Raw genomic sequence first — 25,247 nt, 5'->3', positions numbered from 1 at the left:
GTAAGTGGGTATGAAAGACGAATGTGTCATTTAATTATGAGTACATTTTTTCAATAAAAATGTGTAAAATTTTTCGTTTTGTTTGTCTTTTGTATGATATTAGATGTATAGCATATAGAAACCCATGCATGTATAAAACCACCCGACTTGAAGGTAGTTTAGCTCGCCATCTAGTGGACCAAAACGCAATTCCCTTCGAATTTGGCTCCCAATCAAGTGCCAGGGGTGCCAGTGTGGCATCCATAAAATGGAGTATCGCCATCAAGTGGCACCAGACATCTCTAAAGTGTCTCCTCTAACAAGCGTGTGATTTTTTGGTTTTCTTTTCCACTGTGGGGACTGGAGAGAGAGAGACTCCCAGTGGTGGGGAAGAGGAGGGTCATTGAGTCCCAGCCCCTCCACGCTTGGCTGCTGCGCCTCTGCTGCAGCTGTGCGCCACACGCACCATGGCTCTGTGCGCAAGTAGCACGCTCCTGGCTTTCTTTGTGGCTTTCTGCACACCTGGGCGCGGATGGACAGGTAATGCTTCTCTGATGCACAAACTACACACGACTGTCCAGTTTTCAGTGGTACCACTTTTTGCTTCGTGGCAACGAATGCATAGAGGACAGGGTGCAGAATAGGTGTGGTTGGTATGCCGTGATGCCGAGTGGATTGCTCTTAAATATGGTTTTGGAATTTTGTATGAGGGGGGGAAAAAAAAGTCCCCTGAAAAACAAAGTCCAGCATAATTTAGAATCTTTAAGTTTGCTATTGGTGTTTAATGCTTTGGTTATAGGTGTCAAAATGTCTGAGGGATTTGTATGAGGGATGCAAAAGGGTGGGGGGCGGGGTTGTCCAGTAAAATTTAAAAAGATTATGATGAGCATTGTTTTTCTTGCAGATAGGCATGAAAAACTGGATTTGAAATATGTTGGCGGTTTTGTTTTTTAAACTTTGTTGTACTGTACATCAATATCAAAGATGATGTTAAAATATTAGTTTCAGAACCAAATTTATTTCCCCTGTGCTCAAAGCAGAAATGTCGCCAATTCATGATTTATTCCCCTAAATTCCCATCGAAAGTTTCCAACTTCCACTTTCCTGGAATTTGACTGTACTGGATGCTTTTTTTTGTCTACAATCTGAAATGATTCATTGCAAAAATATCCTTGAAATTATCGTCGTAACAACAGTCATGAGAAAAGAAATCTCAAAAGCGGCAGACTTGGATAGTTGACCAAGGGAACTTTTTTCCAAGTTTACATTCCTTTTCACGCCTCTGCAGCTTTGTGTTGGTCTTCATTTCACTTTTCCCTTTTTTTTTTTTTTTTTTTTTTTCCCCGGCCCAGTCAGCCGCTTACTTACTATTGAGTCACTTGGGGGAGCTCCTTAATGTAATCACAGGTCAGTGCCGCTGGCCTCAAAGTGCCGAGCGCAATTTGCAAGCGTGCCTCTTGGGCATTTTTTTTACAGTAGTTGTTAAGGGCGATGCGACTGTTGCTCATTTACTTTCACTATTCACATGTCATCGGCTTGTCAGCGTCATATTTATCAAGTGATCTCATGAAAGTGGGCCGTTGGGTGTATCTGGACACCTTGGCAACGGGAGAACAGAGGCGCAGTGTATTTGGATAATGTCAGCTCACCTTCTGGAAAGTGGGTGAGTAAGTGAGACGGAGAAGAGCGGGGGGCGGGGTGGGGGGGGGGGGGCGATCATGTCCTTGCAAGCCAGTGGAATTTAATTTCCCTGCCCCACTTAACATGCTGGAATTCTGCAGGAGCTTTCTCAGGAGACTTTTCGGGAATTAGGAATTTAGCGGCTTTCATTGTGTTTTGACTGAGAAAACGTGAATGTCGTAAGAAGGCCTCCTGCGAGTTGACTGGCTGCCCCAGATGCCAGCAGTGACAGACAGGTCTTGTGTCATGATGTCACGTCAAGGCAGCATTCCAATACTTTCAACAAATGCCGTCGGAGCCACAAACATGCACACCTGTCACGTCAACAATGATGTCATCGATGCACAGGGCGAGCCATTTGGTTGTTATTGTAGTGGTGCTAATTTATTCTCATTAAACTTTAACTTCATTGAGTGACAAAACTGATGAAAGGCTCCAAACTTATTTTGTCTAATTCCGACTATCTTTTTACTTTATTCTTTGTGATCATAAAATCATGACAGCCTTCTAGTAATTCTCTTCTTTGTAAGTCATAATTGGATTTTTTCCAACTAAAACGTCAATTTCATTCTTCGAATTAGGACTTCAGTCTTAATGAGAGTGCAGTGATTAGACTTGCAATGCCGACTTTATTTCCGTAACATTTTAACTTTGACATTCTTTAATATTTTAACATTGTCAGAATTCTATGACCATATTTTTTTGTAAAAATACAACCATATTAACATTTTGACTTTGTTGTCGCGGTGAGGACTTTATTCTTCTAAAATTACAGCCTTTCAGGTACTTTGCAACTTCATTCTTTGATTTTCTTCCTTCTTAATCATGTGTATAAATAAGAGTATAATACATTTACCTAAACACGTTTTCCAATTTTTTTTTTTTGCCTTGTAATTCCAATTGTACGTATCGTTGAAAAATTTACTGACACATCATTTTTGGTTCTGTTTTCGTAACCAGCATAAATCCTGCACACGTATCTCTGCACCGGGCCGTGTTAGACCCGATGTTGGTAATTTCGCAGACAAGTGCAGGCTGGCGTACTTGCGAGGGGGAGGACTGCGCTGCTGTGGGAGTGGTTACAGCCGACTTGAATCATGGCCAATCAAAGCGACTCGGTTCCCTTTTCCTTTAAATGTGAGAGTGTCGGCGTGGTGGAAGCACATCTGTGTAGTGATGTGGCCCGCGCAGCTCTTAAAATAGAGCCCTGACTTTATGCTTGTAAAATTACAACTAGTAAAATTTTTAAGTCATTCTCGCAATTAAAACTCTAATTTTCTAAAATAATTGTATTCAAGTAATCATTTAACTTAAATCTTTAGTCTCGTTATGTAAATAACTTTATTATTATGGGTATATTCTATTTTTCCCGTGATAGTCCTGGATAATGGGTCTCCCCAATGCTACAACACCCTGGGCTGTGGCTTTACTTGACTGAAATAGCAACATTTAACAACACGTGATGAAATGACAGCATTTGTGTTGATTGATGTGCCGGCGTTAATGTGGGGAGCCGGAGGGCAACCATTCATCTTTGTCATCAAGCGCTTGAGATGGAGGCTCCCGCCAAAGTTGAGCGCGTTCATTTGGGGTCAGGTGTGAGCGGAGACCGGCAGGTACTGTGAAGAATTCTGGAGCCTCTGGCATGTTATGAGACAGAGGAAGCTCAATGGAAGAAAAAATATACAGTAATTGGAAGTGTGGCGGTATCTGCACATTTTTGGGGGGTTTTCTGTATTATTGTCCATATTTGGTAGCAGACAGACAATTTACAGGTGTGGAGACTGTAACTTTTTGTTGCTCACATCACGGGTGGGCATAACCGGTAATGGGAATTTACGGTCGGTTATTGGGGTCAAGGGGACAGTTGTTGGGGTCGCGCAGCAGGTCAGCATTTGGGATTTTTGTAGCAAGGTGAGAGGTGCACTTGTAAAAGCCTCACCACAGTGTTTTCGAAGCCTTTACATGCCTGCTTCGACCTCAGGGGTCCCCTTGTACACATGCACACAGCTCATGTACTGTATGTATCTATGTGCATGTATATTATTATATATACATGCGTGCACGCACACACACACATACACACATTTATATATATACAGAGGTTTACTAACTGTAACTAACTAAAAATATATGCATGTGTGATTTGTATTCCAGCGGAAAAGCCGTTGCGGACACATAATGGGAAAGCGACTTCATTGGTTAAAAGCCTGAGGGAGAGCTGGGAGCCTTCGATCCATCTGGATGGAAGACCGGTGGAGCGTTTTGTGACCATCTCCAACAAGCCATTGAGGACTCATCGCTACACCAGAGTGGGCAAGGAAAGTCGTTCTCCCTTAGTGGAGGATGTAGGTAAGACAGAGTGAACCTTCTTAACAACAAATACATCCAGTTGGTCTTAAAACGTTGCCTTTTTTTGCATGTATTTTTCATTTAAATTAGCTGTACTACAATCTTGATACTTTTTGTGGGCTTCAAGAAGAGGACCTTAGCTTTAGATATGAAATCATTCCCAGCTTTGTAAAAAATAAACATTGAGGAGTGGTCCCGTTGGTACTTTTTACGACTAGGGAGTGCAGAGTTGACAGTGTGACTTGCTTTTGTCATTTCTACATTTTCTTGCATTTTTGAGCCATACTTCATCGGTGGCAAGAGCCAAGAGAGTCATAATACTACGAGAAAATGGTCATATTCCATTGCATGGATAAGGTTCAAATTTTACGAAACTACACTGTACTATTACCAGAAAAGTCGTACTGTTTACGAGAGTAAAAAAATCCTGTGACAAGAAACATTTTGCCAAGTTACGAGAAACTTCTCACTATTAGATGAACAATGTCGCAAGGTTACGACAATAAAATAATTATATTGAGTGGGAAACATCTTAGAAAGTTATGACAATTACTAATATTATGAAGAAAAGTGGCAACATTACCACTACAATGTTGTATTTTTCAGTGAAAAACATTTTTCTTTGTTGAGGGAATGACAACATTCCACACAGTGATATGTTTATTGTTGTAATAGGCTTCAGACTTTCTCCCGTAGCAATTACAATTTTATTTTTATTTTCCACCTTTATTTTTGTAAAACGACTGAATTTTTATCCTGCATACTATTGCAATTTTACTCACTACTTTAATGTCTTTATTTTCATATCAAATATTTTCATTGTGAGCCCAATGGGTTCCTTGCACATGTGTTCATCATGTATCCCAAAGCATTTTTTCTTTACGAGTTTACATATCCAGTGTGCATTGTAGTAGCCTTGCCATCTGTAAAACTCTAAAGCAGTTGTCCACTCCCCCCGAACCCCCCTACCACCACCACAAAACGTCCTTGCAGATTGTGCTCCGTTTCCTCAGCAGCGTCGTAAATAACATGCGCCGCTCGCCTTTGCTTCATAAGTGTGTCTGGCCAGCTACTGTTGGAAGTATCAAAGGCAGACTTGTTTTGACTTATTTGGAGCAAGCCAGCAGTAACAGAGGTGGAGTGGAATAGATTTCATGAAAATAAAACACTTTTTAAAGGGAACGTTGTGATGAATTCCTCGAAGAAATTGCTTGTTAAGGGAAAGTTAACCGATGACACACAAAAGCTGGAGTGCCAATCATTTTAAACACCACAGCATTGTGTACAGTACATGTGCAAAATCTGATGGGATTCAATAAATGAGGTGCATTAAATCTTCTGTCTTCACAAAGTTCCTAATGCTGAGTTTTGAATGACACTGTCTATTGGTGAAATAGATTTGTGAATAGTGAACCATGAATAAGTGGGGGTTCACTGTACATCATTTTACATACATATATTTTTTTATTTTTAGATCCTGAATGGGTAAAGCTTGATGGCTTTGCTGTGCTGAGCAGCGCACCTGTCAGCAACACATCATCAGGTAAAACCTGCCAACCAGCCATGTCAAAGTATCTGGTTTTACATGAGGTTTTTAAGTATTTGGGGGATAAAAGGGTTACATCATTCCATCTATTGTGATTGGCGTTGCTAAATGAAGCGACCAAAATCATGTAAAATTGATACCTCTCTGACAGTGTCAGTCAACCCTAGCATTATTACTGTTGTAAAGGGCAAATTTTGGCTACAGCTCTTATTCTGGATCCCATTTGATCAGTGATTCCTTGTCACTGTTGAGAGATGATCAAGTGTCATGGGAAATTATCCAATTTCATTTGATTGGTCTAAAAAAACATACATGTCACAAATAACGCATCTATGTACTTTGTGTGACTTTTTGGAGGTGCGCCATGAGATTTTCCTAATGTGCAGTATGTGCCTCTGAATAAAGGTCGGGAAATACTGCATTAGATTCCGCAAGTGTACTTTATATTGTTGCCAGTCGATCTCCAATATATGCCAATATGACAATAACACACTACCAAAAAAATATCATTGGGTAAGATACTGAGCCAGCACATCATCATCTCCACCTGTCTTCAATCAAGTGAGCAGCCCAAGAAATCATCAACACACACTCATCACTGAACAACTCCTGTCTGAATGGGTGGGGCGTCAAATCACTTCCCCACTGTGCCCCCTGGACACGTCACCATCTACGCATGTCTTTGCCATCCACTAGCGTCCGCTCATTTCTTTACTCGCCCCAACTTTCACCCTTCTTGTCTGCCTTCACCTTCAGACAGCTCATTTATCTACTTCTGCGTCCCCTTTCAACCATTTCCCTTTCAAGCACCCACCAAATCATAAAAACCACTGTCTTCTTTGATCGAGTTGCCATGTCTACGCTTGAGTTCGCTTGTCAAAATCCACTATAACGCTTTCTGGAAACAACAGACAGACCAATGTGGATTCACTGGTTTAGTGGTGGGCGACCTGTGCCAAACTATGCAGTCGGACTGTTTCTCAAGAAGACTTGGGTGGGGGGTGCTTTGTAAAAATGTACCAAAAGCAGAGTTTGTCTGATCAAGACCAAATGGAGTTATTTATGCTTCAATTTAAGAAGGAATTTGTGCAGCGCCTGAGGTTTGGATGCTTGAATATATTATCCAGCTCAGTTACAACCAGAGGAACACGCATGGAAAAGGGAGGACAGATAAGTTTCACTTTAGAAAAGGCACTAAAAATTGTAGTCAAATAATTGATTTGGCACCTTTTCATTGGTGGAGCAGCCACGGTGCTACGAGATGTTAAGGTTGGAGCCAAACCACAAACCACGGTGAACCTAAAATAGACTATAAGCTTTAGGCCTGCGGGATGATATTTCGTGGCCTGCTACTTGACATGTTTTGGACGTCATTACAACTAGACATGCTGAGAAGTTTGCAAAGCACAAGGCAGATAAGTAAGAGGAAAAATTTGCCAATTACAGAATTTCAAGACACACAGAGCCATTTTTCACATATTTGCTGACCCCTTCCCCTTTGAAATGCACGATACCCCTCCAGTGGTTCAAATAGAGTTCATTGACCTTTAGTGCATTTCTGAACTCAAAGCCAAGCTCAGGCAGGTGAACGGAAAGGCGGACAAGCTGGGACAGATTTTGAGAGAACTGCCCCGCACCTTCCTTGAACCTTCCAGGGATGTACAAGTGGACCATGCTGTGGAAGCACACGTCTGTGCGAAAAGCTTTTCTGCACCATGAACTTTGAGTAGTTAAAGTACATGTTTAAACTTACTGATAACCATCTTCAAGCCATCTTGAGGGTCTCAACTGCTTAGGCCAAATGTGCCTCATTTGTGTAGAAGGGCATGCTGTCTCTGACAGCAGGGAGTAGCCAAGAAAAGCCTACAGTATATTCTGAAGAACAGTTCATGTTTGGAAGAACCTGTTCATGTTCTGAACTGTTGAAGAAGATTGAGAAGATTGGATCAGTTGTTGTTTTTGGTGGGAATACTTCAAACCTTCTTCTGTGGAGTACATGATGCTGCTCATACTCTACGTCCAGCGGCCCCCAGGTTAAGTTGAGTTTCTGGCCCCTGATCTACAAAGACTTGTACTGAGCTCTAAATATGCTTTTGAAAGAAATGGATGGTTTGATGTAAATTCATTACCAAATGACTGGAATACACTTTCTTTAAGTGGTTTTAAGACCCAAGCGCATGACAACCCAATGTACAATCTGATTGCCAAGTATACTGGTCCATATAACGATATTTTTTTTTCTGTCACAGGCCCAGTCAGATCAATATATCCTGCGGCCAGAAATCAGACAGCTCTCAAGCGTGCTGCTAGGGTGAACAGAACAACTCACCGCCCAAGTGCTTCTAGCTCCAGGACATACAGGAGAAGGGCCCCTCAGTCCTCCACTGGTCCCCGGTCTCGCTTTTTCACGAGAACAACTTCACTGGGGAGGAGACAAGAACACCACACCAAGCCTCAGTCTGATCAGAGGAACCGTAACTCGCATAAATTAAGTAAGACAACCCAACCATTACATAGCAGACAAAGATTTAGCATTACTGAGGGATTCAGCTACATGTAGAATACAGTGACAGGAGTATAATTAGTGCATTTTGTCTGTTCAATTTTTAGTGTCATTAGTGTAAACCCTGGTCGTGCCTGGTATCCCTCTCTATTCATAGCATCTGAGTCCGTTCATGTGGTGTCACTGCAGGCACAGAACGCCCAGGGCCAGAGAGCTCCTGCTAACCATGTGGCAACCAAAATGACCACACCAGGTGCGTTGGGGTTGTTTTGAAAATGCTCACATAATTGGTCATCATCTCATTGCATGCGATTTGATTATATCTTTTGTAATGTCCTAACCAGAGCCACCTGAGTATGAGGCTAAGGACATCAGTGTCAGAGTCATGTCTCCAAAATCAGTCCTCATCTCTTGGGTCGACCCCGCTGTGGAAATGGGGAAGATTGAGTCCAGTGAATTCAGGTACAGAAAAAAGTGAATACCAAAAATCGTTCAATAAACACATGCAGAAAATGAAAGCTAAAGCTCCCTGTTTGTCCCATTAAAGATCCTACACAGTAAGGTACAGGGAAAAGGGTGAGTCAGCGCGCTGGGAGTACAAAGAGAGCACCCAGAGGAGGGTGATGGTAGACACCCTGTCTGCTGATAGCATGTATGAATTTGCCGTAAAAATCACCCAAGGAGAAAATGATGGGAAGTGGAGTGTATCTGTCTTTCAGAGGACCCCAGAGTCAGGTACGACCATGCATGCTGAAGACTGCTGTTTAATGCTCAAATTTTGCACAAGGAAAATTGATTCAGCGCAAGTACTTAAGTGTAGACTTCTTTAGAAGGGAACTAATCAAATCCAGCATTTTATCTGTTTTTATTACAGAATTTCAAATTTCATTATGGTTGGGTTTTAGTGTGGGTTGCAGCACATAATGCACTTGGTTGTAGCAGTGATTCACTGCAATGTCAGCATTTACTTCCTGACTCCCAGTTTAGTTTTATGTCCACTGCCATGCATGATGTCAAAGGAATGCACACAATGTATGGCAGCAATAATTTTCTTAGTTTATCATTGTAAATTAGCTGGTTTGAAGTGCTTCAAGCAACATTTCCCCACGTCTGTTGTTGCCCTTGTATTACTAATTTGTTCTCTCCTCACTTGCAAGCACCATCTGGGCCACCGGAGAACTTTGAAGTCAAACCACTACGGGGGAAAGGGACTGCTGTGACAGCCACTTGGGATCCTCCTGAAGAAACCAATGGGAGGATACGAGGTATGAGCAGAATTTAACGGGACATCACTTTCAGATAGTGTATACTTATAAAATTCCGAAAGGTCATGTTTTTGGCAAACACCAATGCCCTTCCTGGGAATTCACTCCAGGTCTCAAGAGTGGGTATCTTGTATGATATCACAACTCCTGTAGTGAAAAAGGTTGTTGGCTGCAGAGTTCCAGTATCTGTCTTCACAACAGTTGTTTTTCCTCCACCTCCACACAGAATACATTCTGTCTTATGCTCCTGCACTGAAGCCATTTGGAATGAAAAGTGTGACATACCGAGGGAGCACAACCTCAGCTTCTATAGACGGTCTAACACCTGGAGATCGATACATCTTCAAGATCAAAGCCACCAACAGGAGGGGACAGGGACCGCTAAGCAAGGCCTTCAGTGTTGTCATGCCAGGATGTAAGTTACTTAGCGTGTACACTATGTGTGTGAAAACTGTCTACACCATGAATTTAAGATAATTTGTTTTTCTGCTACCAGCCAGCAGTGCTGTTTCATCGTTCTCAAGAACCAAGGACAGCCAGAGGACTAGCTACAAGCCTTCCAAACATGATAATACCAATGACAAATTAGAGCTCCAATCAACGGAGGCACCAGAAGAACTGACCAGACCCACTCCGCCACGCAACTCTGCACCTGTCAGTAGACAGCGCCCGCTTTCTCAGACACGGTCTTATCACAGCATCGTCTCCACAGTACGAGGTTCAGTCAGGAATGGCTTAAATAGAGGCAGAACCTCAGTTGGAGAGGATGAGGATGATGATAATGAAGATGATGAGAAAACACCAACAACCTCATCTCCGGAAGAAGATGCAACAACCATAGAGTCTGAACCTGAGACAAATGAACCATATAATGATGTTTCCCCTGAATCTGAGGATGATATTTACAGTGAAGTGGATGAGCCCCCTACTCCCGCGACAGCCAGCCTCAAAGTTTTTACACTATCCCCAACTAAAGCCCCATCTGTTTATCCACAGAAAAGAAAACCTATAAAGCTCAGGGTCCATCCAAAAGGACGGCAGACTTCCTCCTCTTCATCTTTATCATTGCCATTTCCTCCAAACTCATCCTCTTCACCTACCACAACACTGCATAATACGGAATCAGAGGACAAAAGAAAGGATGCAGCCTCTCCACACCTACAGAGCAAAGCCATTTCCAACAAACCCAGTATTGTAAATAACAAACCTACAATTCCGGTTATAAAAGACAATAACCTACAGCCTCAGAGAGAGCGCACAGCTGTGGGCAAGGGATCTGCATCATCTGGCCGGGCCAATGGATCTGGCTTTGGTGCAAGAAACGGTTATGGCCGAAGGAACCTGGGAATTCCTTTTAGAGGAAATTCAACTAGAACGCTCAATGGTCAAAGATTAGGTATAACGTCACAGTCAAGTTTGCCGAGCAGAACTCAGGCCACATCGCAGTCCACTTTACCAGACCAGGCTATCAAACAGCAAACATCAAATACCTTCAATGAAGCCTCCGTTGAGTCCGCTTCAGCGGGAAGGATCAATGGCAAATCTGTATCTGAACCATCTACTTCTGAGAAATCTCAAATCACATCATCCTCCCCATCAAATACTGCTGTAGTTTCAGACACAAAGACCAGAAACAATTACCCTTCCGTGTCACAGAGAAGCTCGCAACAAGCAGTAATTTCAGATAGGGGATCACAAAGCTCTTTACATAACACAGAAAAGTCAAATACATCGTCGGAACATGCCACAACAAACGGGGGAATACTTCACCAAAACCATTTCAAAAACCATGCCGCAACAAATGGGGGAATACCTCATCAAAGCAATGTCAGAAACAATGAGGCAACCAAAGCTGAAGAACCTACTTCAAGCTACAAAGAAGATACCACAGAAGAAGGGAAAAAGGAAAAGGAGAAGAGTCTTTCTGATAAAACAACTCGTACCAGAATGAGTCCTTCTCTTGCAGAAAGATTTAAGTTCCTAAGCAGGTCGGGCTCAGGAACACGACTCTCATTTTCCAGACAGGGTGGCAGGACTCCTTGGAGCAGAGCCTCATCCTCAACAGGGGCAGGCAGACCCATTCTGCGGGGGATACCCAGTGGGGACTCAGTATCCACAGGTTCTGCAGGAGTGTCCTCAATACAGGAGACTAGTGAAGTTCCAACCGCTACTTCCTCTCGTGACTCACTAAAAAATGATGAAATGGTGGTGGGTTCTTATAAACCCTTATTGACTGACAGAAATTCAGAATATAGTAACTCGAGACATCCAACTCCACCAGCTCCTTCATCCTCTTCAAATTCTGATTCTCGTCATTCTATAAATGTGAAATCTAGTGACAATGACAATTACAATTATGATAAGAATGACTACCTTGATAAGAGTGACAGAGAAAACAGTGGGATCAATAAAAATGTTGCAGAACCTGCAGTGGACCAAAACAATCCAACCATAACATCAACTGAACCAGATAGAAACACGGAGGACAATGAGAGCGCAGCTACAAGAGACACCCCATCAAGGACGAGCTCATCATCCGGGGTCCCTCCAACTTACCGCCGTCCTAATATTGGCATGAATGGAAGGATACGCTCTCCTCATCTTGCAACCAGACTATTTGGTGGATCCAGGCTTCCAACCAGATCACAATCAGCACAAAACTCAAGACTGGGTTCTTCAACAACATCAGATTCATCCTCATCATCTGCCCACTCCTCTTCATCGAATCTACTCAGACCAGTGTTAAGATCAGATCGCAATGCTAGCAGAACCTCTACTTCAACAAGGACTGGGGGACTCACAGACGGTAGAATCCACTCTTTCTCATTGTCGCCATCTTCATCTCGAGACAGCTTAAGAGGCCAGGGAGGCAGAAGTCGCTATCCTATCCTTAGAGGCAAAACACCCAATGGAGGACTACCCACCAATGGAAATGGTAAAGTCAAATGGTAAAATGCATGAAATAGTATGATACGTCACACAATAAGATCTTGACTACGACAATGACCATGCAAATCTTGTAATTGTTTAGGTCAAAATGGACAACCAAATTTGACAGCAAAGGATAAAGAGTCCTCAGACACTCATGGAATGAGCAAGGCTGTTGGTCAAAGGCTTATTACTGGACCTGACGGAAACAAATGGGTAAAATTCTGTGACATGAGATGATCTTAATGAATATGCTGATGACACAGTAACTTTTGTTGGTAGAGTCACTTGCAGGACTGCTGTTAGGACTCCCCTATTTACATTTTGGTTGATTAGTTGGTAGATTTGGAGTTGGGGATTCTCATGAACCAGGATGGAAAAGTCCTCCAGGATTCCCAGGGCCAACCAAAGAGAGTAGTGCTTGGCGAGGATGGACGCACTATTTTTGGTAACATATTAACAGTTGCAGATTTTGCTTTAGCAGTGGTTTTAGAACACAATTGTCAGGTTCAGTAAATATTAACTCCTTTACTTCCAAATTAATCACCAGACCATCTGGGAAGCCCCCTGCTGAACCAGGAAGGCATGGCTTTGTTTGGTCATGGCCGAGATAGTCGCCCAGTGGTCAACCCCAAAGAGAAGATCCTTATGGTTGGAGGAAAACCGCTGCTTGGCTTGGACTTGCCTCACCTCAGGACCACCACTACCACCACCACTAGAGCTCCGACCACGACTCCAGAACCTACCACCACAGAATGGACTACGGAGGAGTTCACCACTGAACAACCATACCCTACATGTCCACCAGGAAGCTTCTCCAAAATAGATGAATATGGGGATCCAATACTTGACTCAGATGGAATATTAGACTGTTACTCAGAAGGTGAGTCTATTAAAGTCTCATTTGTACTGTACATTTGGCACAACATTATAGATCTCGTTATTGCCTGTTTGCCAACAGTCCCTGTCACTTTGCTCTCGTTTGATCTTGATATTGGTTCTCTTGTCCTGTATTTGATTAATTTGGTATTGGGTTAGGCTTTTGGATATGCATGGGTGAACTGAGCCAAACACAAGTTGTTTTGGCCGATGTGAGCCTTTGGCTGTCACACTTTCACCGCAGGTGTTTGGCTGTCTAAAGAACTTTGCTGCACATGCGTGGTATTTGATATTTCCCCTTCCTTACTACTTGGTTTTGCGTACAACATTATCGGCCACAGTGCCATTGCACAATTTGAAGACTCTTGCGCTTATGTTGACAATGATGCAATGCCAAAATTTACTGGTACTGCATGACAAGAAGCAATAAAGGAGGAAAGAGCTCATTAAAATCTATTGACCTCGCACGACCGCCATTTTTCATCCTTAAGTTTGTTGACTAGTGCCTCATTCACATACACACATTGACACTGAAAATGTGGGCGGAAAAAACACAACATGAATAACGCTTGTTTTGGTCAAAGAAAATGGAGTCTGTTCAAAATTATCTCATTTAGCTGCCTGCTAATGACTCCATTGTGTTTGATATACTTCATTGCGGACATTACAAAGGATTCATGATCCAGCATGTTGTTGGGTTTGGTATAAATGTTTTATAAAGCTTAGCAAATGCTCATAAACGCCTTTGTTGCTAGATGACTTTTTGCTCCAGACTACCCCGCCTCTATCTACCACAACGACACTGCCAACAACCACAACCACCCCCACCACCACCCCCACCACCACCACCACCACCACAACAGAGATTCCGACTCCAGACACCAGATCATCTGGCCGAGGTCCTTTATCAGAGTTTGATGACAGTGGGAAGAGGCGATTTACAGGTAATTTAGTGCATGCAAAAATGTCTCGTATCCAGTTGTTTAACGGCTAGTTGATATTGTCCTGATGAATAAAACTGGTTTGCATTATTCTCATAAATCATTTCTCACTGAGAAGCAATATTGTTTACCCCTTGAACTAGTCTAGAAATGCAAACATCACACAGCTTACACGTGGCAAAGGAAATCAAAACAGTTTTTCTATCCTAACCAAAATTCAATCAAAACATGTATTAACGATTCTTGCAAACATTATAAAATCCAGTCAGATGAATGTTGATCCAAATAACATAAGCCGCACTTATGCCTCTTGGAGCAATCAAAACATGAAAACTGTTGGCACAAGCATTATAATGTACCAAGCTGGGTTTTCACCCAAAACAAGACAAAAGACCTTAATCATAACTACGCTGATCCGGACTAATTCTTTTGTGATTTCCTCACCTTGTTACTGTTTTTTTTGTTTCATGAAACAAAATCCTGATAATGATGTAACAAAATGGACATAAAGCTATTAATTTGATACACACTTCTGAAATAAATTAGATCAAATCACCTTTTATTATGTTATCATTAATAATGTTATCTACGTGAGAATACTGATCAGGTTAATTATTTCTCAAAATAATTCTTAATGATCTAACAATGTAGGAAACACAAATGTTAATATGCAACACATTATTTCTCAAAATCTCTGCAAGTGTTTACATTTTCGAATGATCACTTCATTCACTTTCCGAGAAAACCACAATGTCCCCTCAATTTTGAATATAAATCCCAAACTTGGATATCAGATGATCGTCCTCGTTTTCTTCATGTCCTAGCCTGTACTTTTCAAAGTTTTCTTTCAATGTTTTTTTCATATAATGTTTTTAGGTGGTTATTTTGACAATTAACAATGCTAAATTGTAACTGCAGACAGTACTTGTACAGTTTTTTTAAAAAAAAAGTAGTTTTCAGCGTGTCGTTTCCAGTTTCAAGTTGGACGGAGTTTCACCTCAAAGGGAGGAAAGATGTCAGTCCAAATAAACATAAGTGCAGTTAAGTCTTATTCCTAAACCATAATCTTGAATTTGGAAATATTAAATTAAGGACACCTAATAAATATAATGGTTAAAAGTGATGCAGTGGGAGCTAAGATAATCTGATATAGAGGTCCTTTGAGGGGTGGATGTTGAAAAACGACACTACCCTCAAGTAAGCCAAAACTAGCATAACATAATTGAAAACCTGCTGAAGCTGTCCATTTGACTTAAACATTATGGTGAATCATGACGAGGCAGCAGCCATACAGTTGTTATGTACTCTTCAGTCTATTGATATGAAGGTTGTTGTAGTTAATTGGTGATGAAAATGTGAGCTAAATGAGTGACTATACTATGTTTAGTACAACTAGTCTATTACAGCATGCAATTCTCTGTGAAAAGACCGATTTGCTTTTATCAGCCTAATCCCCGAGACCCACGAGGGCTCTCATTTGCTCCAAAATCAACATTTATTCCTTTGGACACAGTTTATTTTGGTCAGCAACTTGATCACCTCCCTTCACATGGCGCCATCTGAAAGTTGTTATTCTCCCTTATTTTGTGCAGCGATAAAAACTGGCACTGAACCGAGGAAAACTGTACTATAAAACAAGCCAAATTTGCTCTCTTAAGTCGACTTTATCTCTCGTAGTTCTTTCCTTATATTTGTGCGTACTTTAAGTGAATCTTGGACCAGACGAACATGAATCAAAAAGTCTTAAGAGATCATTCTTATAGGTTGCATGAATCCCCTTTACAATAGCTTCCACGTAGACAGAGTGAATTGTGTTGGATGAGCCTGATATCAGCCTGACTAGACAGCTTTTATGTGAACTCTAACAGTTTCGCAGTAATATTTCACATGCCAGATATGTCTACATGTTTGGAATACAAGCAGAGAATGTAGAGTCTCAAAAGGGAGGGTTTTTAATGATGAAGAGCAAACTTTACACTGGCAAGAATTTTTTCATGTGAAAAACAATTGAAATGAATGTTATCGTAATTCGAAGACTAAGCAATTAAGAGTCCCTGTCCGTGAAGGTACAGGCTAGCGTACTATGCCATAAACGAACAAACGTTATTTGGCTTTTACACAGATCTTTTCTGACTTGTTTTGGCTCACTCCGCATTGTCGAATTCGAGTCAGAACTACGGTGGTCCTAAATGGCAGGGCACACATTGGTCCACATTTAAAAACTATATATCTACTCTCAATAATTATAGATGATAGATGGCAATGTTTGGATATGCAATACGGGAGTTGTGTGATCCTCCATACACTGAGCTGACTCTCTGTGGAATGTAGAAACTGACACGTGGAAGACTCTCGGACTGCACTGAGTCCCAATCATCTGCAGAGGTGGGAGCCAGTCCAGGCTCCTGTGGTTCCCTCCAAATCCTAGTTAAACTCGGAATTCACAGCTGTAGGGCCAGCTGGCCTTCCCCGAAACGCAGAAAACAAAGAGGCAAAGGATGAGACAACGGAAGGACTTGTTTTGGATCACACTAGTCAAAAATCTGAGTCAAGAATTTCATTTCAAAAGAAATGAATAGGATCTGTTTCCAAGGTCAAATAGACCTTTTCCTGCAAAGTCATACTAAAAGGAAAAGCCATTATATTTGTTTTTGAAATATTAACACAAATCGGCATCAGTAAAAGCTGAATTTTCGTTCTTGTCTTCTGACTGCCGTCAGCGCCATATGTGAACTACATCCAAAAGGACCCAGGAGCTCCATGCTCCCTGACAGAGGCTCTGGAGTACCTCCAAGTTGACATCCTCGAAGATCTGATCAAGAACGACAGTCGTGTTTCCAATCAGAAGCAGCCTCCCAAAAATAAACCCCATAATCTCACTGTGGTCGCCATGGAGGGATGCCATTCGTTTATCATCCTGGACTGGGGCCGTCCACTGAAGGATGATATGGTTTCAGGTAAGAAATGCTGCTTTATAATATTTCTCCAGCCTTTGGTATGTTGCACATTCCAGACAGCACCACTGATTGGCCGGTATGATCATATAGGAGGAGTTACTTACTGAAGCCCATTCATACAAAATCATCTCTTGTGATCTTGATTCATGCATCGAGTGTGTGGCTTTAAAGCATTGTCGCTGTTACTTTTGAGGAATTTCTCTGTTTCTTCAGTTTCTCAGGGGGAAAAAAAAAAGTCTGACGTACGAAGGTTAAAAATAACGATTTAAGATTAGGACCGTCTGTGTGAAAAGTGTTGGCCTATCAGAAGCAGCCTTTAAAGAGATGCAAAGTGTTTTATTTGGCAGACACACATGAGACCCTTCTTGTGTTATGGGACGGGCCGTCTTCTGATGTGTAAAACAGATAGTGTCTCCAGTGCCACATTTTGGAGGCGGGGGTTGTATTTTGTATTTTCTTTTCATCCGCCAAGTGTTTCCTTCCTGCTGGTGTGAACGATTTACTTTACTTTAAACTTTTACTTGGTTGGCCATCAACTGAACATTGTTATCTGAGACCGAAAGACTAAAAAGGTCAGATGCTGATCTTGGTTTTTATAGGATGAACAAAATAATTTTCAATGCCCAGTCTGTTGCAGCATTTAGGGTGTGTGGGAGGAATCAATTTCATTTCGGAATGTTTCATTCCTAGTTGAAGTAGGGGATGATTTTTTTTTTTTTTTTTTTTTTTTTTTAAAACACCACAAAAGTATGGAGTATTTCCCTTTCCCCCTGTCAACGGCCAGCTGTGTTGATGTGGCTCCAGTAAAAATAGAAGTCTCAAAATCCAACAGACTCAGTTTGATGTGCTGCCATACGTCGTTTCAATATAGCTTTAGAGAGAATTTCACCAGGGCGCATGACCTCCAGGTCACATACCGGAATCGAGTGTTAACTGCATGACTGACAAGAATAAGAAAACAGACATGGGCTGGAGAAGAGCCAACTGCAAACACAGAAATATTTTTGTAATGGTAGAACAACCATGAGTCATTATGGTGTTAAAACAATCTTCAAATAAATAAAAAAAAAATAACACATTGCTTTGTGTGTGTGCGCGATGTGGCGTGTTACAGGGTACATGGTGTACAGTGCTTCGTATGATGATGTGATCAACAATAGATGGTCCTCAAGGGTATCCAGTGGGACTCATCTGGCTGTGGAGAATCTCAAACCCAACTCCAGGTAACACCGAATCACCTTGTAGCACTTATACTCTGAATACAAGCGGAAACTCAACACAAAGTAAACTATAACTGCGGCAAAGAAAAGGGCCTCAGACATGGGCTCATCTACAAGTATTATCACACCCAGACTTGGGAGATATACATTGGTATGATATTTGACGAAATACATGTATTTTCTCAAATAAGGGTTTCAATTTTTTTGCCGGGGCAAACTCAAGTTTTTTCCACTGCATCGCATTCAACACCACAGTTTTATAGGTTCAATACTTTTCAAACAAAATTACAGCCTTTTTTTTGGTAATACTGAATGGTAATTGATTAACATCGATTTGCATATTTTCTTTAGGTGTACCATTGAGAAATTAGGGTGCCTGGGTGCCCAAATTGGTCTCAGTCTAAAGCCCTGCACACCTGTAAAATTTGGTGATTTATAGGGTTATGTGAAAGCCCTCAATAGGTTTGGCCAAACAATATGCAATAAATAGTAGTAATACTAATCGGTTTCAGGAGGGCCTTTACATTCTGTGTAATCAGGCAACAATAAAAATGGATAACGTACTGTTTTGAAGTAAGAGAACATCTTGTCTCGATTGGTTTATTCATTGCATCTCTGCAAAAATCCATGACTTGTGTGCGATGGTATGAAAGGGTGCAGCCTCCAGTGCTGGTTCTTGGCTCTGCTCGTGTTTATTTCTGTTTGTGGGATTGTTAGAATACGATCCCACCATCACACAACACACAAAATATGCCCCTATCTGTTTGTATATTAATTTATATGGCACTGGTGTTTTGTATTTATGAGGGGATGCGTTTTTGGGCCAATTGTTACATCAAACCAGCTTGATGATGTTCCAAGCACACTGAGTCAGATGTTTGGATGATCAGGAAGCTTGTCAATTTTGAGTAAATGGTGGCATGTGGAGAAAAATGTTTTGAATATTCACTACAAACATGTCATCTGCTGATTAAATCCATTTACAAGGGTAAAAGGGTAGCTGAGCACTGAGCACAATGTAATTAAAAAAAAAAAAAAAGGTTGCCCTCTGAACCTGTACTTGGGAGAATGCTGGATCTAATGTCTCAATAGCCCACTGCACACATATGCTGTGAAGACTCTCCATAACAAACCAGGCTAAACTTAGCTCCTCCCGTATAAACAATGCTTGTCTCCCAGTTAAGAAGTATCACTTCAACATACTTCCTTGACACTAAATGACTGTACTTTCCTTTTTGCACAAAACAAGTTGGGTCAAATTGACCCAAGTAACAGGTCAGTCCCTTTTCGAACCACCGTACCCTCCCAACATTAGACTCCTCTATTTTAAACGCACAAAATCTAAATCTTTTTATATTACGTAGTATCGGAGGATTCATCTCCACATTCTATTAATCACACAGTAAGTAGTTAATACTGTCTATTCAAACATTATAAAGCACAGGTGTCTCATCTGCTGACAGCCGAGCAGAGCACCTGCTGCAGAACACAAACAATGGAGCTGTGTTTCAGTGTCAAGTTTTCCAAGAGTTTGTATAGCTCCTCCCTAGCAACCGGTGTGTATCCAAGTTGGCACGTCTGCCTTGGTTACTGTTACTCATGGGACCATTGGTGTGGGACACTGTTGGCATTTTCCAATGCTTGAGGCTCCTTCTGCTTGCCAGACACGCACGCGCGCGCGCACGCACACCATATGTAGACGTTCTGATGTGGACATGTTTCCACAAGGTGTTCTGTTCATTAGATTAAATCATATGTATCGCGTGTCATTGGAGAAAATATGCAGGATAAGTCATTTATAACCTTGACAGTCAACTAAATACTGCGGGCAAAACAGTTTGTAAATAATTAGGCCACCTAAAGGAATTGCGGCACATTCTGTCATAGCAGCAGTTTTATCAGAACTGGATCATTAAAAAAAGAGCACCAGAACTAAATAAATACATAAAACTGAAGTACTCAGTCTTTGATGATAATTGGAGTTTAGGAACTTACTGGGGGATGTTTCTGCCCAAAATTTATAATTGACTTGTTGACAGTATTGGCTAAACAAGTTATATTACACGTATGACGAGATTGTAGTGAAACTACAGTACAAAACTACCAGAAGGATCAATTCTAAGAGCAATGGCTCTAGGACTTGGCCCTGAGGGACACCAGCATTGAAAGTACTTGAAACTTACATTTTGATTGAGAAACCGACAAAATGACGACAATTTTCTTTCCACTGCTGCCTTTTAGTAGCAGCCCTCATACGTGTATTGACAGCAAGTGACAATAAGTATCTTGACTTGTGCTGTTGCCACATAACTTTTACTCTAATGAGAGGAAACAAAGTGAAAATCAGAGGCTCCTTTTTCGTTTACGTTTCAGACAAGTACCGTAGCTATGAAATGTTTTCTAGTATTTCCTTTGTTTTTGTATTCCGCTTCAGATTTCCTTGCTTTTTTCACCCGCTCCAACTTGGTTTTTCATGACATCACCACTTTCTCCATCTGCTTTTCTTTCCTCAATTTCTCTCTCGCCACTCTCTCGCCACTCTCTCGCTTTGGTGATACACACTGTACTGTATATTTCGGTCACTGTTGTTATGTGGCTCTGGTGATTGGATCCAGGCCTGGCGGTGCTAGTTTTTGGCAACACAAATGATATGACCGCGAACTTTGCACACGTGACCTTGCGTGAACGGACTCCTGCACAAACACATCCTCCGAGAAGTTGTGACGCTTCCAGTAAGTTCTTCATCACCCGGGGGGCAAAGTGAGCTAACCCCACGTCTTTGTTTTGAAAAGCCCACAGTAAAGAAAGTCCTCTTTTGAGGTCCAGTTGCCTTCAGTATTCATCATCCCCGTGCTTTACATTTTCCACATGTTTGTCTCTTTCGTTCTTATCCTCCCTTGCTATCGCCTAATCGCCACTTGTCCCTTCTGCGCGTTTCCTTTACCCTCCCTTCAAAATCAGCCAAATATCCGCTCGACTTCGGATCCCAGCGAATAGGAAACAGACCTTTAGTCTTGAATCAGGCTGACCAAAGTCATCTGCTACAGTCATTAGCGTTTGCCTGGCTTTTGCAGAGCCACAACAGAATGACGCTAAAGCTCTCACGGGTTGTGCTTTGTTTTCTTTCAGGTACTACTTCAAAGTCCAGGCCAAGAATGTGTTTGGGTTGGGACCAGTCAGCGATACGCTCACCTATGTCACCGAATCAGGTGGGCAACGCGGCAGCTCCAGCACAGTGAAAACTGCTTAGGCTTGAAGTAGTTTAGCTCTCAAGCATGAAAATGTCATGATGGGTTATTTATTTTGCCACAAATAAAAACCATCTATCCTCAAGGAGGCGATCGCAGGCTACCAGATGTGTTTATCTATCAGGTGAAAGCATTAACGGTGTCCTCCATGTTGTTTCTTTTAGATGATCCTCTCCTCATTGAAAGGCCTCCTGGTAAGTCTATACAGTACTTTGACTCTCATCATTACTTAACTGAGTCCAGATAGAAATGAGTTTTTGTCACATAAAGATAGGTAACTTACATCGAAATGACCACCACATGCCTCACTATTAGTTAGTCTCCCAACACTCAGAAAAGACAGTTAATATAGAATTGCTTCACTTCCTAGATTAACTGGAGAATTTAAATTGGCCGTAGATGTGAATGTAAGTGTGAATGGTTATTTGTTTATATGCGCCCTGCGATTGGCTTGCAAACCAGTCCGGGGTGTAACCACCCCTGGTCCAAAGTCAGCTGGAATAGGTTCCAGATAGGACAGCGTCTACGTGGATAGAAAATGGATGGAAGTACGGACTATAGGAAATGCTGTACTCAAAGGATTTAATTCCTGAGGTAAATCAACAATCTAATGATTTATATTAATGAGAGTATGAATTCCGTTACAAGTATTGCTAACTTAAATAGCAAGAGCTCAAGGACTCAGTCTTGAGGGAGACCAAAATTGTAACTATTAACCCTACACTACATTTTGATTAAGAAATAGTTACAATACTTAATATCAATAATAATATCTTATCTTCCACTTTTGCAATTAACCTCGGTTGTTGTTTATTACACAGATAGCTCAATCAAGATTGCCAGAAAAAAGTTAATTTATTAATATTTTCATTATGCCAGTTATCAGATACAGTACTTCTACCCAGAATGAAAATGTATTGTAATTAACAATAAAATCAAATTATGGTAGAAGAAGGGAATAATTCAAATAGCAATAACTCCAGAACCGAGCCCTGAGGGACACCAGCAGTGAAAGTACTTGTATGTGGCATTTTGGCTAATAAACTTTTCCAATTATATTTAATCTCTTTTATATCTTGTAAACTTGTGTCTAAGGTGGAGAGCCAATCTGGATCCCCTTCAGCTTCCGCTACAACTCGGCTCACAGCTCCTGTAAAGGCAGTCAGTACGTCAAGCGGACGTGGTACAGGAAGTTTGTGGGCGTGGTTTTGTGCAACTCTCTGCGATACAAGATCTTCATGGGAGACGGTCTTAGAGGTAGGTCTGAACCCACATATGCACTGAATAACAAATACCGTACTGCACTCTAATCTATTCAAGTCAAATCAATCCAATCTTAATGGGCGACATGCTGCATACGTCGCTTCTGCTAAATTTAAATGCTTTGTTTACGAAGCAGTTTTTTTTCCTACTATGTATTACAGATGTTAGTGGTCAAGGTAAGAACCAAGCACCAAGCACCGTGAAGATTATCTGTATAAACAATAAAACAATAGACCCAAACGTAATATCATTTCGCCTAATCCAATTTTTACAGGAAGTCTTCTTTCTAATCTGTATCGCAGGGAAATGATGGACAGGAAGGGAACAACAGACACACTAGATCCTTAATAGTAAACAGAAGGTGAACAGACTTGGTAAATAAATAGAAGAGGAAGACGGCCATACGCAAAAACGGGATGGTTCATGGAATCAACTCACTTAGAAGACTAACAACATATAACTTTTAGATCCACTAAGAATAAAGCCGATTAACATGAACACCATGCTGTTGATCTCCTGCAGAGCCCTTCTACAGTATAGGAGACACAGTGGGACAAGGTGAGGATCATTGTCAGTTTGTGGACTCCCACAGGGACGGCAGGACTGGGCCCGCATATCTTTCACTTACTCTGCCTTCAGCACAAGGTAAACATGACGTCATAGTTGGAATATTTTTTCAATGGTGCTCCTTCTTTCACATTTCAAAGGCATCACTTGCAGTCTTTGCTTTATGTTTTGGTTTGACTCGTTGCGACAGGTTGTCTGCAATTGTCGAACTTGCATCTGCCCTTTTATGATGAATGATGTTTAATATCGGATGATAAAGGGAGCCATATTAGTCGACTCTGCTTGCCTTGGGGTAGAAAAATCTGTGAATTTTCATTTTTGGACACTGCACTGGATCCAATGTGAATTGACAGGAATACAGTATATGCATATCGTCGCTGTCCTGTGAAAAACACTTACGTCCATTTTTGTCAATTTTCTTATTTTTACGTGAATGGTGTTTCCACATTACAGACATCGCATTAATGTGAAAATGGAAAAAAAATTCCCAAATGGGACATGTATTTTTCACAGGACAGCAACGATATGCTAAATACTGTTTCTGTTTATGAGTGTTTGTCTAATTACTACTCATTTGTTAAGTAGCACTTGTAGTTTATTTTGTTTTGAAGCGCCCTTGAAGCATATATTTTGCTATGAAATTTGCCATGGAAGTTTAGTTCATTATTGTTCAGAGAATGACCAGAAATAAACATGTCATTTGCTAAACTTTTCCCAGTAAAACGTGACTGAGAAAGTTTCGTCTTTGCAATCCAATTGGACTTCCTTGGTTTTGTTGTTCACTTAAAGAATGTGATTAAATTCCAACTCGCAAATAAACCTTTTTTTAAGGTCATTTTGACAAGAAATTCTCATCGAAAAATGTCAACATTTATGTACAGCTGTTCAATTGAAATCATTGACTAAATTAATAATCACAAATCATTTTATCATTAGCAATGTAACATTTGATTTTAACGTTAGATCATCGTTATTGAACAATTTGTTTTAAACAAAGATAGAAAATAAAAAAAAGAATCATCATGAATATCTGTTATATATAATTATTATAAATATTTTGGGGTTGAAATTTCATGTGTAAAGAAATATTTTGTGCAAAATTTGTGGCTGTGTATCAAAAAGCCCCTTTGAAATCTCATTTACAAAACGCAAAAATGTCAGCAAAGATATTGGTTATCTGTGAGAATATATGACGTTGAGGACGTGTTACTAACTCCGTATTTCCTTTCCAGGTTATTATCGCGCCTACAGACAGGAGCCTGTCACATTCGGAGTGATTGGCAGACGAACGTCACATCCTTTTGTGGGCTGGTATGAATGTGGGGTGCCCATCCCTGGAAAGTGGTAACACATGGGGAGGAGGGGGTGGGGGGGGCTATTGTTACTGAGGACAACCTACCAGTCGCTCTGCCGACTACAAAAAAAACAGAGACTTTTGCTTGCCGCAACTAAAAGACACCACTTTAATCACGTGAAATGAACACAATGCTTTTATGCAAGCCAGTGTATTGATGCTGTGTACTTTTTTTCACATAAAGCAGTCTGTATATGAGGGAAGAAAATGCACGTGTGTTCTTACTTTGTTCAATTCTTGTTAACCAAGCAGCAGGTCCATATGCAATGTTATTTATCTCATCAAAGCACGTTCTTAATAACCGGCAATGAACTTGTGCATAAGTCTGTTAATTTGCAGTCTCAAAATTGACACATGGATTATTAGCTTCTGACAGCTACTCTTTGTGTTTATATTTTACTTCCATCAGAGTTCTTTAAAACATTACCGTGTATGTTTTTAAATGTATGCAGATGAAGAATAAAAGAGCGCATAACTGCTCAGGGGATTGAATTAAAAGGCGCCTCGGAAAATGCAGCGATGAAAAGAAAACGAATCATCTCATCATCCGTGACACTTTTTATTA

The 25,247-nt window shown here is 41.1% G+C and overlaps 2 protein-coding genes across 3 annotated transcripts in view; one reads left to right on the top strand and one right to left on the bottom strand.

Annotated features, from left to right (window-relative positions):
* Positions 1-418: 418 nt before the first annotated feature.
* fndc1 (fibronectin type III domain containing 1) lies at positions 419-25,162 on the top strand. 2 transcript variants are annotated; one of them, XM_086019304.1, is made up of 21 exons: positions 419-519; positions 3,817-4,011; positions 5,486-5,554; positions 7,807-8,049; positions 8,218-8,313; positions 8,405-8,522; positions 8,608-8,795; positions 9,218-9,325; positions 9,552-9,740; positions 9,822-12,260; positions 12,357-12,469; positions 12,590-12,701; positions 12,804-13,136; positions 13,888-14,076; positions 16,794-17,030; positions 18,145-18,253; positions 21,380-21,459; positions 21,663-21,692; positions 22,594-22,755; positions 23,284-23,406; positions 24,561-25,162. In XM_086019304.1, the coding sequence occupies exons 1-21, from the start codon at positions 447-449 to the stop codon at positions 24,674-24,676; spliced, it is 5,322 nt and encodes a 1,773-aa protein (XP_085875430.1). In that variant the 5' UTR covers positions 419-446; the 3' UTR covers positions 24,677-25,162. The 2 variants fall into 2 exon arrangements, with proteins under 2 accessions (XP_085875430.1, XP_085875429.1); XM_086019303.1 differs by lacking the exons at positions 419-519; positions 3,817-4,011; positions 5,486-5,554 and having other exon boundaries at positions 7,987-8,049; positions 8,250-8,313.
* The window catches only part of LOC147128181 (uncharacterized), a 192,689-nt gene continuing 175,331 nt past the window's right edge, over positions 7,890-25,247 (bottom strand). The window contains exon 10 of the mRNA XM_086019310.1: positions 7,890-7,979. The gene's annotated coding sequence lies outside the window, so the exon portion shown is untranslated. The remainder of the gene's footprint in view (positions 7,980-25,247) is intronic.

Source organism: Filicampus tigris, chromosome 20 (genome assembly GCF_054856515.1).
Source record: "Filicampus tigris isolate MCC_2025a chromosome 20, RoL_Ftig_1.0, whole genome shotgun sequence".
Taxonomy (NCBI): Eukaryota; Metazoa; Chordata; class Actinopteri; order Syngnathiformes; family Syngnathidae; genus Filicampus; species Filicampus tigris.
Note: the sequence above shows the minus strand (reverse complement) of the source record. Positions and strands in the feature narration are given on the sequence as shown.

Bases quoted from the DNA above. Each gene is read 5' to 3' on its own strand.
- fndc1 (XM_086019304.1), top strand. From the start codon at position 447: ATGGCTCTGTGCGCAAGTAGCACGCTCCTGGCTTTCTTTGTGGCTTTC. The intron at 8,314-8,404 runs GTGCGTTGGGGT...TGTCCTAACCAG, and splicing joins AACCAAAATGACCACACCAG to AGCCACCTGAGTATGAGGCT. The intron at 9,741-9,821 runs GTAAGTTACTTA...TTCTGCTACCAG, and splicing joins CAGTGTTGTCATGCCAGGAT to CCAGCAGTGCTGTTTCATCG.